This window comes from Heptranchias perlo, chromosome 8, assembly GCF_035084215.1.
Source record: "Heptranchias perlo isolate sHepPer1 chromosome 8, sHepPer1.hap1, whole genome shotgun sequence".
Lineage (NCBI taxonomy): Eukaryota > Metazoa > Chordata > Chondrichthyes > Hexanchiformes > Hexanchidae > Heptranchias > Heptranchias perlo.
Genome location: NC_090332.1, coordinates 39777029 through 39790420, shown reverse-complemented (window position 1 = coordinate 39790420; position 13392 = coordinate 39777029). Strand labels below are relative to the sequence as shown.

The window sequence follows — 13392 nt, the reverse complement described above, 5'->3', positions numbered from 1 at the left end:
CGTAGAATCTGTACTACTACTGTAGTACTTATTCTCTCTTATATTAAAAATTCTTAAAATGAACCAGAATGCATAATTTTTAATGTAAAAATTCTGAATTTTCCAGGGGAGCATGCCTAAAAGCTCCCCCACATCACCAATTTTGTACCTTTTTCGGCATTTGGATTTCACCCTCAGGCTTTCATACCTTATTTTTTCCTTCTAATATAAGTGAAGGAATGTTGTGTTTGCCTACTCTTAAGTTACAAAGCTCTTATAACTACTTGCTTTCACATGTCAGGACTGTTTTTGAATTGTCAAATTTTTGGGGATGTGTCAATTTTTTTGCTTTCTGGATTGACATCTATGCTTTAATGCATAGCATTTCATTGAGATTCAATGCTGCAGTGGATACACTCAGCAAGGATAAGGTTCAGCCTCATAAATGGTCTCAATCGTAATGGTCTTAAGTCAGCCTGCACAAAGTTCTCACCCAACCTATTCCTTGAAGCTCTATTATGCCTTGTGCTGTTTCAAAATGTATTCAAATAAATTTGTGTGTATTACATTGGTTACATTATCATTCAAGTCTTTGGTGTCTTCTCAAGTCAAAGAACTAAAAGTGCATTCCAAGATAAGGATTGGTGCAATTTAGGATTTAGGAAAAATATGTGATCAAAATTATCAGTACGAGAGTGTGAATTTTCTAACAGGAAGTGTTCTAGGTAATGCATCCTCCTGCCCAACTTTGGATGATGGGTGTAATTGTAGGTGTAGGTTGATGATTTTTAAAGAGTGAGGAAGACCATTACCATGGTAGATAATCTTCCCCAAGATTGGAAGCACGTGATAGTGGTCTAGCAGTAACTCCGTACATGGACATGTTGGGCCGAAGGGCCTGTTTCCATGTTGTAACTTCTATGATTCTATAATTATTTTCTCTTTTGCTCCCCTGCTGAAGGAGACCAGACTAGACCCCTGTTTGCTACTTTTCCACAACTGTGCAGGTATTTGGAGAAATCCAAACCTGCACTCTTGATACTTTGTATTCAGACACACTGCACCACCCTAAGTTTATGTTTTGAAATATATGTTTAAGAGCTCCGTTAAATAACTCTTGTTCTCCTAATTACTGTGTTTTTGGACATATGAAATAATTGAGGCAATTAGTCCATTTTATTTGTACCTCTGCAACAAATCAAAAACTTGTACCAGCATTATTTATGATTTCAAGCAAAAACCAAGAGCAGTTTTTTTTATTGTTTCTGTTGTGTTTGAATGCAACATTCATTTAATAGTATGTATTGATTTTTGGTAGAGTGCTGGAATTCTTAATACCGATCACTGATCGAATATGTGATACAGGGAGGAATAAGGTGAGCCCAGTCTATTCAGCGGTGTATGGAGGACAGCAAGTGTGCTTAAAAATGTTACTACAAGCAGGTTACAGTCCCAATGCCCAGGAGTGCCCATTGTATGAGTGCCTATCACCATTGTGCATGGCTTTTTCTCGGAGGTAAGCTATTCAACTTTTAGAGCTTTTTGATTACAATTTCTGCGTGATTTTATAAGACCCAAATTATCTAAATCATCTATGCAGCTATATCCACAGACATTGTAATACGGTAAAAAAATATTGAAATCAAGGTGGAATACTGAGGCAACTGATGAAATTGCAAAGACACTAACCATAATTTTACAAAATTCTTTGGAAACAGAAATTGCACCTAAGAACTGAAGGGTGGCAACTTTTGCACCCCTTTTCAAACTAAGAGAAAAGGATAAGTCGGACAATCATAATTATGGAAACTGCTAGATACCATAAAGGGGATAGTAATGAACATTTAGAAAGGAATGGGCTAATCAGGTATGGTGAACACAGAATTGTACAGTGCAGCTTTTGCTTGACTAACAACTTAATTATTTGAGGAAATTACTGAACATAAAGATAAGGGAAAGCAGCGGATGCATTATATTTTTACTTCCAAGAAGTATTTGATAAAGTGTCATATAAAAGACTTGTTGCAAAGATTAAGGCACGTATTATGAAGGGTAAGGTAATGGCATGTATGGAGGGATGGTTGAAAGATAGAAAGCAGAAAATTATGAGTAGGTGGATATTTCTTGGATTTTCAAGGTTAGCTAGTAGTATACCTCAGGGATCAGTGTTGCGACTGCTCATGTTCTCCATATACATAATGATTTAGACATGGCAATAGAGGGAATATCATCAACATTTGCTGATGGCACCAAATTAAGTGGCATGTCAAACTTAGGAGGCATTCAGGAGGACACAAGTTAGGGGAATGGGCAGATGTTTGACAAATGCAATTCAAAATATGAAGCGGACATTTTTGGAAAAAGAGAACAGACATATAACCCATACAGTAAAACTCTCAATGGAGTGGGGGAACAGAGGATTTTAGGGTACAGATACACAGATCTTTGAAAGTAGGATGGGAAACGCCGTAAAAGGACAAATGGAATTCTAAATTGTGTATATAGGGGCATTAAATAATGTGGTAATGATGAACTTGTGCAAGATCCTAATCAGTCTCCCATGGCATTACCAAATGTAGCTTTTAGGTGAAGTGGGATCAGAGGCCAGGTGAATTTGTGGACCAGGGAGTCGGTCATAATTACGTCCCTATTTTAAAATCATATATTTCCAGTATAAATATCTATGTCCACGTTTGTAACATAAAGTGCCTATTATTTAAAGTTTGTTTTAATTATTTTGTCTTGTAATTTTTGAAGTTTTGGAAGTTTCCTTAAGATTTTTAAAACTTTCTTTAAAATTTCTTTTCAGTATTTTTATACAAGGATTTTTAAAGTATTTTTACCATCTTTTTAAGTTTTATTCTTGTAGGCTGCACCTTGGAAACCAGTGGGATCACCTCTGGGCATCCCTTGTATGTCTGTTTTGAGGAAGAGGAGCAGTAGTCGGATCAGGAGGCACGCCACAGCCTCCAGCTGCTTCCTCTTTGACGGCAGATGCAGGTTGGGCTACTTCATCGTGACGCTCAACAATGCTTCAGAAGGCTGCACCACCTGCATGAAGCATGAACTGAGTAGTACCAGCTGTTATAGAGCTGTGAGCACACCTCATAAGGGAGAGCATCAGCTGACTAAGATCCGAGACCACTGTCAAATGAGTCTTGCCATTATGAACCCCTTTGGCAACAAATGCAACTTAGTCACGTGTTGATATGTAACACTCCTGCACAACTACCAAGTCTCCCACTTGGAGATCACTATGCTATTCCTTTGTGTAAGCATTCTCCCACCTTGTCCTAAATCATCCTACACACAGTCAAAAACATCTTACTGATAATATATCTGGCAACTTTCTTGCTGTTTAAGGCCACTGTGGCTGCCCTAATTATGTGTGCCATCCTACAGTGGCGGGAGGTTCTGAGGTGGTTGACTGATAATTTGCAGAAGAAGCCTTTGGGATTGAGATGGTACTTCCTTGTCTTGATTGTGGGCCGTTTCCCCTTTAAGAGAAAGAGTGTGAAGGCACTCTGTGCCATCATATGGAATGCAACTCAGCTTGCAACTCAACTTTATTGAGGTGAGGTGGCACTCAATTCCAGGGCCATCTCCTTCCATGGACCCAGATCATGCCCTACACTGACCTCCTTCCCTTGGGGTCCAAAAGCTGGGTCTTCCTTTGCTGCATTACATACAGTAATACCTTAACTGAAGGGTCTTTAAATTTATAGGCTTGGTGTCCTGAAGAGGGACAGGCTCAACATTGCAGTGAGCCACATTGTTACAGACACAAAATGGCTGGTCTGACCCTTTCCGCTGCTGCACTAGATTTCTCCTCCTTCCCCCATCTTGTACCCAGGGGCAAGCTGCCAATAGAGGGTGCTCATAGCACCTGTAGCCCTTTATAAGTATACAATGAAGGTTCACTGAGAACAATTGGGTCTTTTCTCTGCTGTATAACTTTATTTATTCGTTTATGGGATGTGGGCGTCGCTGGCGAGGCCGGTATTTATTGCCCATCCCTAATTGCCCTTGAGAAGGTGGTGGTGAGCCGCCGCCTTGAACCGCTGCAGTCCATGTGGTGAAGGTTCTCCCACAGTGCTGTTAGGAAGGGAGTTCCAGGATTTTGACCCAGCGACGATGAAGGAACGGCGATATATTTCCAAATCGGGGTGGTGTGTGACTTGGAGGGGAATGTGCAGGTGGTGTTGTTCTCATGTACCTGCTGCTGTTGTCCTAGGTGGTAGAGGTCGTGGGTTTGGGAGGTGCTGTCGAAGAAGCCTTGGCGAGTTGCTGCGGTGCATCCTGTGGATGGTACACACTGCAGCCACTATGCGCCGGTGGTGAAGGGAGTGAATGTTTAGGGTGGTGGATGGGTTGCCAATCAACCGGGTTGCTTTGACCTGGATGGTGTCAAGCTTCTTGAGTGTTGTTGGAGCTGCACTCATCCAGGCTCTCCTGATTTGTGCCTTGTAGATGGCGGAAAGGCTTTGGGGAGTCAGGAGGTGAGTCACTCGCCGCAGAATACCCAGCCTCTGACCTGCTCTTGTAGCCACAGTATTTATATGGCTGGTCCAGTTAAGTTTCTGGTCAATGGTGACCCCCAGTATGTTGATGGTGGGGGATTCGGCGATGGTAATGCCATTGAATGTCAAGGGGAGGTGGTTAGACTCTCTCTTGTTGAAGATGGTGATTGCCTGGCACTTGGCTTGCGCGAATGTTACTTGCCACTTATGAGCCCAAGCCTGGATGTTATCCAGGTCTTGCTGCATGCAAGCTCGGACTGCTTCATTATTTGAGGGGTTGCGAATGGAACTGAACACTGTGCAATCATCAGCGAACATCCCCATTTCTGACCTTATGATGGAGGGAAGGTCATTGATGAAGCAGCTGAAGATGGTTGGGCCTAAGACACTGCCCTGAGGAACCCCTGCAGCAATGCCCTGGGGCTGAAATGATTGGCCTCCAACAACCGCTACCATCTTCCTTTGTGCTAGGTATGACTCCAGCCACTGGCTTCAATTTTACTAGGGCTCCTTGGTGCCACACTCTGTCAAATGCTGCCTTGATGTCAAGGGCAGTCACTCTCACCTCACCTCTGGAATTCAGCTCTTTTGTCCATGTTTGGACCAAGGCTGTAATGAGGTCTGAAGCCGAGTGGTCCTGGCGGAACCCAAACTGAGCATTGGTGAGCAGGTTATTGGTGAATAAGTGCCGCTTGATAGCACTGTCGATGACACCTTCCATCACTTTGCTGATGATTGAGAGTAGACTGATGTGGGCGGTAATTGGCCGGATTGGATTTGTCCTGCTTTTTGTGGACAGGACATACCTGGGCAATTTTCCACATTGTCGGGTAGATGCCAGTGTTGTAGCTGTACTGGAACAGCTTGGTAGAGGCGCAGCTAGTTCTGGAGCACAAGTCTTCAGCACTACAGCCCGGGATGTTGTCGGGGCCCATAGCCTTTGCTGTATCTAGTGCATTTAGCCGTTCCTTGATATCATGTGGAGTGAATCGAATTGGCTGAAGACTGGCTTCTGTGATGGTGGGGATGTTGGGAGGAGGCCGAGATGGATCAACCATTCGGCACTTCTGGCTGAAGATGGTTGCAAATGCTTCAGCCTTGTCTTTTGCACTCACGTGCTGGACTCCGCCATCATTGAGGATGGGGATGTTTACAGAGCCGCCTCCTCCCGTTAGTTGTTTAATTGTCCACCACCATTCACGACTGGATGTGGCAGGACTGCAGAGCTTTGACCTGATCAGTTGGTTGTGGAATCGCTTAGCTCTGTCTATGGCATGTTGCTTCCGCTGTTTAGCATGCATGTTGTAGCTTCACCAGGTGGACATCTCATTTTTAGGTACGTCTGGTGCTGCTTCTGGCATGCTCTTCTACACTCCTCATTGAACCAGGGTTGATCCCCTGGTTTGTTGGTAATGGTAGAGTGAGGAATATGCCGGGCCATGAGGTTACATGAGGTGCTGGAATACAATTCTGCTGCTGCTGATGGCCCACAGTGCCTCATGGATACCCAGTTTTGAGCTGCTAGATCTGTTCTGAATCTATCCCATTTCGAACGGTGGTAGTGCCACACAACACGTTGGATGGTGTCCTCAGTGCGAAGATGGGACTTCGTCTCCACGAGGACTTTGCGGTGGTCACTCCTACCAATACTGTCATGGACAGATGCATTTGGGACAGGTAGATTGGTGAGGACGAGGTCAAGTAAGTTTTTCCCTCGTGTTGGTTCGCTCACTACTTGCCACAGGCCCACTCTAGCAGCTATGTCCTTTAGGACTCGGTGGGTTTAAGAACAGTAATAGTGCACTTCCAGCAGTAAATCCAGTCCATTGTGAAAAATCCAGCCCAGTGAGTCTGGGGTATGAGTCAATTGACTCTTATTGTCTCAGTTTAAAGTGGTATGTGAGTAGCAACATTCTACAAACTAGTCCTTCTAGCTCTAATACACATTCCTCCCCATCCTCTGGCTGCTGTGATGACTTTAATTCCTTGAGGGCTAGCTGTATTTAATTTAAAGGTAACATTTTTAATATCAATAATACCAAGTTCCTTCCCATGGAAAGCTAGTGAAAAATTTCAAAAAATAATAATTGCATAGCAGTAAGTAGGAGGGATGGAAGAAGGGAGTGTTTGGTTGCAAACTGGTCTAAACCAGTGGCTGGAGTCATACCTAGCACAAAGGAAGATGGTAGTGGTTGTTGGAGGCCAATCATTTCAGCCCCAGGACATCGCTGCAGGAGTTCCTCAGGGCAGTGTCCTATGCCCAACCATTTTCAGCTGCTTCATCAATGACCTTCCCTCCATCATAAGGTCAGAAGTGGGGATGTTTGCTGATGATTGCACAGTGTTCAGTTCCATTCGCAACCCCTCAGATAATGAAGTAGACTGTGCCCGCATGCAGCAAGACCTGGACAACATCCAGGCTTGGGCTGATAAGTGGCAAGTAACATTCGTGCCAGGCAATGACTATCTCCAACGAGAGAGAGTCTAACCACCTCCCCATGACATTCAGTGACATTACCATTGTCGAATCCCCCACCATCAACATCCTGGGGGTCACCATTGACCAGAAACTAAACTGGACCAGCCACATAAATACTGTGGCTACAAGAGCAGATCTGAGGCTGGGTATTCTGTGGCGAGTGACTCACCTCCTGACTCCCCAAAGCCTTTTCACCATCTACAAGGCACAAGTCAGGAGTGGGATGGAATACTCTTCACTTGCCTGGATGAGTGCAGCTCCAACAACACTCAAGAAGCTTGACACCATCCAGGACAAAGCAGCCTGCTTGAATGGCACCCCATCCACCACTGGCACACCATGGCTACAGTGTGTACCATCTGCAAGACGCACTGCAGCAACTCGCCAAGGCTTCTTCGATAGCATCCCCCAAACCCGCAACTTCCACCACCTGGAAGGATAAGGGCAGCAGGTGCATGGGAACTCCACCCCCTGCACATTCCCCTCCAAGTCACACAACATCCTAACTTGGAAATATATTGCCGTTCCTTCATTGTCGCTGGGTCAAAATCCTGGAGCTCCCTACCTAACAGCAGTGTGGGAGAACCTTTACCACATGCACTGCAGCGGCTCAAGAAGGTGGCTCACCACCACCTTCTCAAGGGCAATTTGGGATGGGCAATAAATGCTGCCCTTGACAGCGACACCCACGTCCCATGAATGAATAAAAAAAACTGAAATGTGCGATTATGAGACTGAGAAACTGTTTTGTTGAAAAATAGTTTACGCCTTCTGAGTTTGTAATAGTCTTTATAATAAATTGTGCATTACCATTAATATTGTTGTTCTTTGAATTTAATTTGTTAGAGCGTAGTAGAATATTCTGCCTAAGAACAAGTAATTTTGATTGAAGAGATTTAATTAAAATGGTGATTTCATTACTGTTGCACTACATTTTTATCACACCTCTTCATTAAGAAAATGAGAATATACTAAATGGCTTAAATTTCTTCATTTTACCACCCAAGTACATGCAGCCACATTTTGTATTTTAAGAAAAAAACTCAGCAGAAAGTGGATTTTTCTGTGATTATATCAAATTTACTTTGACTCATCTAAGAATAAAAGAAAAGTCAATTTATCACTTTTGAAACATGCCTCATAAAGTAACAGTTCTAGATTTTAAAGTTTTTGTAACTGAAAAATAAGCAAGCATTACCAAAGTTCAAAAGTGTAGATTGAACAGGTCACTTCTGCATAAATGAAATGAGGTGGGGGAAAAAGAACTCATAGAGAATAACATTTGACACTTTGCTTCGGTTTCAGCTTTGCATTTGAATTAGAATTTGGCTCCAGTGAACTTTGGGTGGTCTGCAATTTTTCTGATTTGGTTCTGCTCTCTATTGAAGTTTAGACCATCAAAAACCCAGAATTGTTTTCAACTTTGCCCATCCAAAATTGAAGACCTGCCCACCTATTCTTGAATGACATGTAAAATAATATTTCTATCAGAATTGGAAATGATTTTGACCACCATCCAAGAAGAGGCAGTAATGGAAAAATTCAAATTTCTATATGCTACTAATTAAGGGAATGAAGAAGCCATTATCCTGCCAATAGTTTAATCTTTATTATTTATACATGTCCAGTAAGTGTATATAACAGAAATGTTTCAGAAATAAACCACATACAAGTCAAAATAGAGGAAATCTGTTCTCTCATTTGCAAATGTAACTTTATTTCTTTGATATTTTCTTCAAGGGCATCACAAAATCTAACTTCCAAGTTTTGTAATAACAGCATTTAATGTTTGTTATAGGGGCAATTTATCTTTCAATTAATGTATTTTGCATTTATAATTGAGTTTTGATTAGCAGTCGTTTGCAGTATGCTCCCCATGTGAGCTGAAGGATTATATATTGTCAAAGTTAATGGTTTTTGATATATTGATAAAGATATTGAACAGTTTGCACCAGTGTCATTTTTCCCTGTTGCAGAGACAAAATTAAAAGGAACATTTTTTTATACATGTGTTCCAGACAGATGCCATAAGCTATACCATAGCAGCTGGCAAAACAGGCTAGTTGTGCCATTTGTTTAGTTTGATATGTATATGTAAAATGATTGTATGTGCACACAGTTATTCATTTTTAATCAAGCTTGGAAAAAAGCTTAACTTATAAAAGTATGAAGATTATTGCATGTTATTATGTCCCTAAAAAATCAACCTCTGCTATATGGTTCAGGGAGCCAGACTAATTTTTCTTATTTATCTTATTCCCCAGATTTTCTGCAATCGTTTACATCCTCCTTAAAGCTGGAGCTGTTGTGACAGGTCTCCATTATTGTTATTGTCTGCAATATCAGAGCTTCCATTTGCTGCAGTTTCTTCTGGACCAGGGTTACTTATTACCATCAGGCAGTCATTTGGCTGACATTGCAAAGTATGGATTATTAGCAGAACGCCAATATAAGCAGTGGTTACCTCACCTGTTATTGGCTGGATTGAATCCTGTGGATCTGCTTGGTGAAACTTGGTAAGTAACAAGTTCAGAGACAACTTATTGTACAATAAGTTACAAATGTATTTTCTTTATAGTTAAAATAGCAATACAGAAAATAGACACTTTGGTTGAAATGTTGTCATTCCAGCCCACTTTGTTGTATTTAACTAATGAGCTTGAGCACGCACTGTTTCATTATCTACAAGTTTCATTTGGTAATAGATGTCGCACCCAAGTCTAATTGTAGAGAACAGGCCAGTATTCCACGGGGAGTGATTAAAATACTATGTATGCCAGAGTGTAGAATTGATGCCAAATGGCAATTTACATATGGAATTAACTCTTTAATGGGCATGTTAATATTGTACTAAGCAGGGGTTTAATGTTGCATTCCAACAAAATACTAATACATTTCTAAATGTTGCCAGTTAGTTTTTTCGATCAGTAACATTTTCTAATTAAAGCAGCATTCACATTCCAATATCTGACCTTTACATTTGTCCCATTGGAATGGGTAGCGTTACTTGTAAACTTATTTTTCAACCCCAACCTCTAAATACAAGCCTCACGAAAATCTAACTTATGCAGAGGTTCGCCTGCAACACTGTGTATTTTTTATTTTAAATAATTCTTTTGATGTCTGTAAAATGACATAAAAGAATAAAAACATTAACAGAAGTAATTGGCAAAAAAATAAAATGCAGCGAAGAATCAAAACTCAAGTCTAAAGTTTTATATTCCTGAGATGCTGTTAATGAAAAAGAGAGGAATAGTTTGCTAATGAGAAGCTTGCAAAAAAAAAATCCCAGGGCCAAAATTCCTCATTACCACTCCATACAGTAACTATGGCAGAGCAGGATTTATACCCTGCTTGACCCTGACCCTGCTGGAATATCCAATGTCAGATTATTCTAATAAACCAGGCAAGTGCCCATGCCAGTATGGGTGCATGTTGGATGCCCACTGGAAAGTATGGTGTAAAAGATGGCCTAGCATAGCCATTCATGGGAGAAGTCAGTGAAGATGCCAAAAACTCTGGAAATCAGCCCCAAGTGGGATGATTTAATTGTGTCAGCCTGTAACATTCTGGTGTTCCAGGCTAGGGGGACATGCCTGTGGGCTCTACTAATGTCCCTTAATTGACCTGGATGCTGTTATCTTGCGGACGTCCAGGTTCCTTGGAGCAGGAGGGAGGAGCAGCAGGAATTATGGTAGGTGACACGCCCTGCCCTACCTCCATCTTGATGCCAGGCCTTCAATGAGGTGGACAGACATTAACCTGCCCCTGGTTCCAGCAGGAGTTCCCAGCCTCAGATCTTTGAGACAGAGACCGGTATTTGAGTTCTGCCTGATTTCCCACTCTCCTGCCTATCCTTTCGCACCCCTTTCATTCCAGCAGTTTGCCCAAGTCCTGAGAACATTTAGGGTGATTTTCAATCTACCTGGAGTGGAGGCCTTGTCTGCTACTTTCATGACCTCCTCCAGAAAGGGTTTTCAGCTACTTCATCTTAATCCACCTGTAAAAACCAGTTGGGGCTATATTTTTCAGTTGGGGCTATATTTTTCATGACCATTAAATAATCTTTGTCATTAGAAGATTAAACAGTGCTAGTTAGCTGGAGCACGATGTAGGCAGAATCACCATCAAAGGAACATGTATATGTAGTGCACATCGTAAAAAAATTCCTCAGCATTTTCTTACAAAAAACTCCAGCCAGGAGCACTGTAGAGGGCAGGTAGCAATGTTCAATTTTCAAGCTTCCAGCATTTAAAGAATGCTGTTGTGTATTTCAATCTATCTAGGATTTCTGTTAAGAATCTTGTATTGAACCAAAATCAGGTGATAAAATGTAATTCTGCTCATTGAATTACAAGTGTGCTACTATCTCAGTGCCTCAAATTTGATACTCTGACTTGAACTTTGTACCACCTGTTTTCCATGCAAAACTATGCAGAACAATTTCTCCACAAACTAGTCGCCTTTTTATATCCTTAGATTGGACTTTCATTTTTTAGCACACTGATTAATCTGTTCATGTTAAAAACTTTATCTGTGCTGTTTTAATGCAGTCATTAACCCATCAAAATAGATGGGATAATGACTGCATTAAAATGGCAAAAACAGAATTTTAATGTCTTACAGTAAAAATAGCGCATGGAGGAAACTAGCCCACTAATCTGTCTACTTTGTTCTGCTTTTTAAAAATAAAGGGAAAATAATTTATTTATTTATTAAGTTATCAAAGAATACAAAGATACAATGAAGGTATAAATCCCAGATAGTTTGAACTACTGTTGTCCAGTATTCCAAATTCAATATTTACTTCTCCACCCCATGCACAAAGGAAGATAGAAGATTAGTTCTCAGACCGCAAGGAATACCAAGGAATAATTCCAAATGTCTTTGAACAACCTTGGATTGACATGGGTCAGCTTGGGACATTGCATAAAAAGAACTTTAATAAAATGCCTGCTCCAAGCTCCAACTTGATGGTCCCACCAAGTCCAGAAGCAACTGCCTCAAAAGCAGCTTGAGATGGCAGGCCCAGAGGTATACGTTATGTTAGGGAGGTCAAAACTAGCTAAAGCATATGAAAAGATGGGGAAAATTATTTTTATTTACAAACTAAATTAACAGCTTGCATTGTAACAGTTAAGGGGAAAAATGTATACTATTTTATTGTTCGGTGTGAAATTACAGTGGTTTCTATGTACCTGCACTTGTGGAGCTTCACTGATGGAATATTTTAGCAATTGCATAAAACAAATGATATAAGTATAGCCTAATCCTGTGCTATGGTTATTTTATACAAATCTGCTTTAAATTATACAAATATTTACAGCAATTGAGAGCTGCGCCAGTAAACTATTGTGGTAGTGGTTCTAGGAATGATTGAGAGAGTGCTGCAAAGGCCAGGGTTCAAGGCTTAAGCCTATGTTGTGCTTCTGTAACTTGAGGGCAATTGCTTACCAACCTTGTTTTGAAAGCTGCAGTTAATAGTTATTTTATTATACATTTTTGAGCTAAATTTATTTCAAAAATAGGAAATGTTTTTGCTTGCTTTGAGAGGCTATAACTTGTGCTTTAGGACAGGAGAGATAACACACTGATCTATTCTCTACTGACATCATTCATTAAAGACACATACTTGCTCCTGCCTATTATCAGTAGTGAAAACTGCTTTCTTGCATATGATGACTCTTCAGCTAATCATGTTTAGACCCAAAAACATAATAGATATTTAGCTCAAATGAGTAATGGCTAAAATAAATATTACCATCTAATTGAAATTCAAATCTTTTCATTTTTACTTTCTTCCAATGGTAAGTTTTTATTAGGAAGGTTGTACGTTACAAATCTGACTTTTAGAACTTCCAATTTAGAGGTAATTTTATTCATGGTGAAATAAAGCAGCACATTAATCGAAAGTAAATGCCAACCATGTATTTGGTTGATTATTTGTCACTGGTTCATGATTTTAGAGGCATTTTTATCATCATAAAATGTAATCATTGAGTTTGTTTGTTACTGATGTGTTGTCCAGTGGTAAATCTACCTGTCCCCAATAGTAAGGCAAGTCTACCGTTGTGTGAATTAGTGCAATGTAATATAATCCATCACTAGGAAACTCATTTCCTTATTTTTTCAAGCATCAGTATGACTGATTATTTAGCTCAACACAAAAGGCCAGCAGCATATTACTGATATAACTGGAACATATATTTTACTGCTGTCTATTTGAGCTCTTTTAACATTAGCTTTTTAGGCAAAAGAAGCTCAAATTTAGGCACAGAATTTGTAGGCTGTTTTTTAAACAATAACACCTATGATTGTAACTTTTTACTAAAGTATTCGATTCAAATATATTATTCATTGCTACATAATGCATAAGTAGGCTGAGTTGGTGCCGTGGTCTTGGGAAAAGTTAGA

The 13392-nt window shown here is 40.5% G+C and overlaps 1 protein-coding gene across 6 annotated transcripts in view; it reads left to right on the top strand.

The window, feature by feature from the left end:
• asb3 (ankyrin repeat and SOCS box containing 3) overlaps positions 1–13392 on the top strand; it is a 90694-nt gene that overhangs the window by 52029 nt on the left and 25273 nt on the right. For all 6 annotated transcript variants that reach the window (XR_010963665.1, XM_067988983.1, XM_067988984.1 and 3 more), the window contains exons 7-8: positions 1298–1495; positions 9243–9494. Coding sequence is in view for 5 of the 6 variants with exons in the window: in XM_067988983.1 (XP_067845084.1) it covers positions 1298–1495; positions 9243–9494 (450 nt within the window). In the remaining variant the exon portion in view is untranslated. The remainder of the gene's footprint in view (positions 1–1297; positions 1496–9242; positions 9495–13392) is intronic.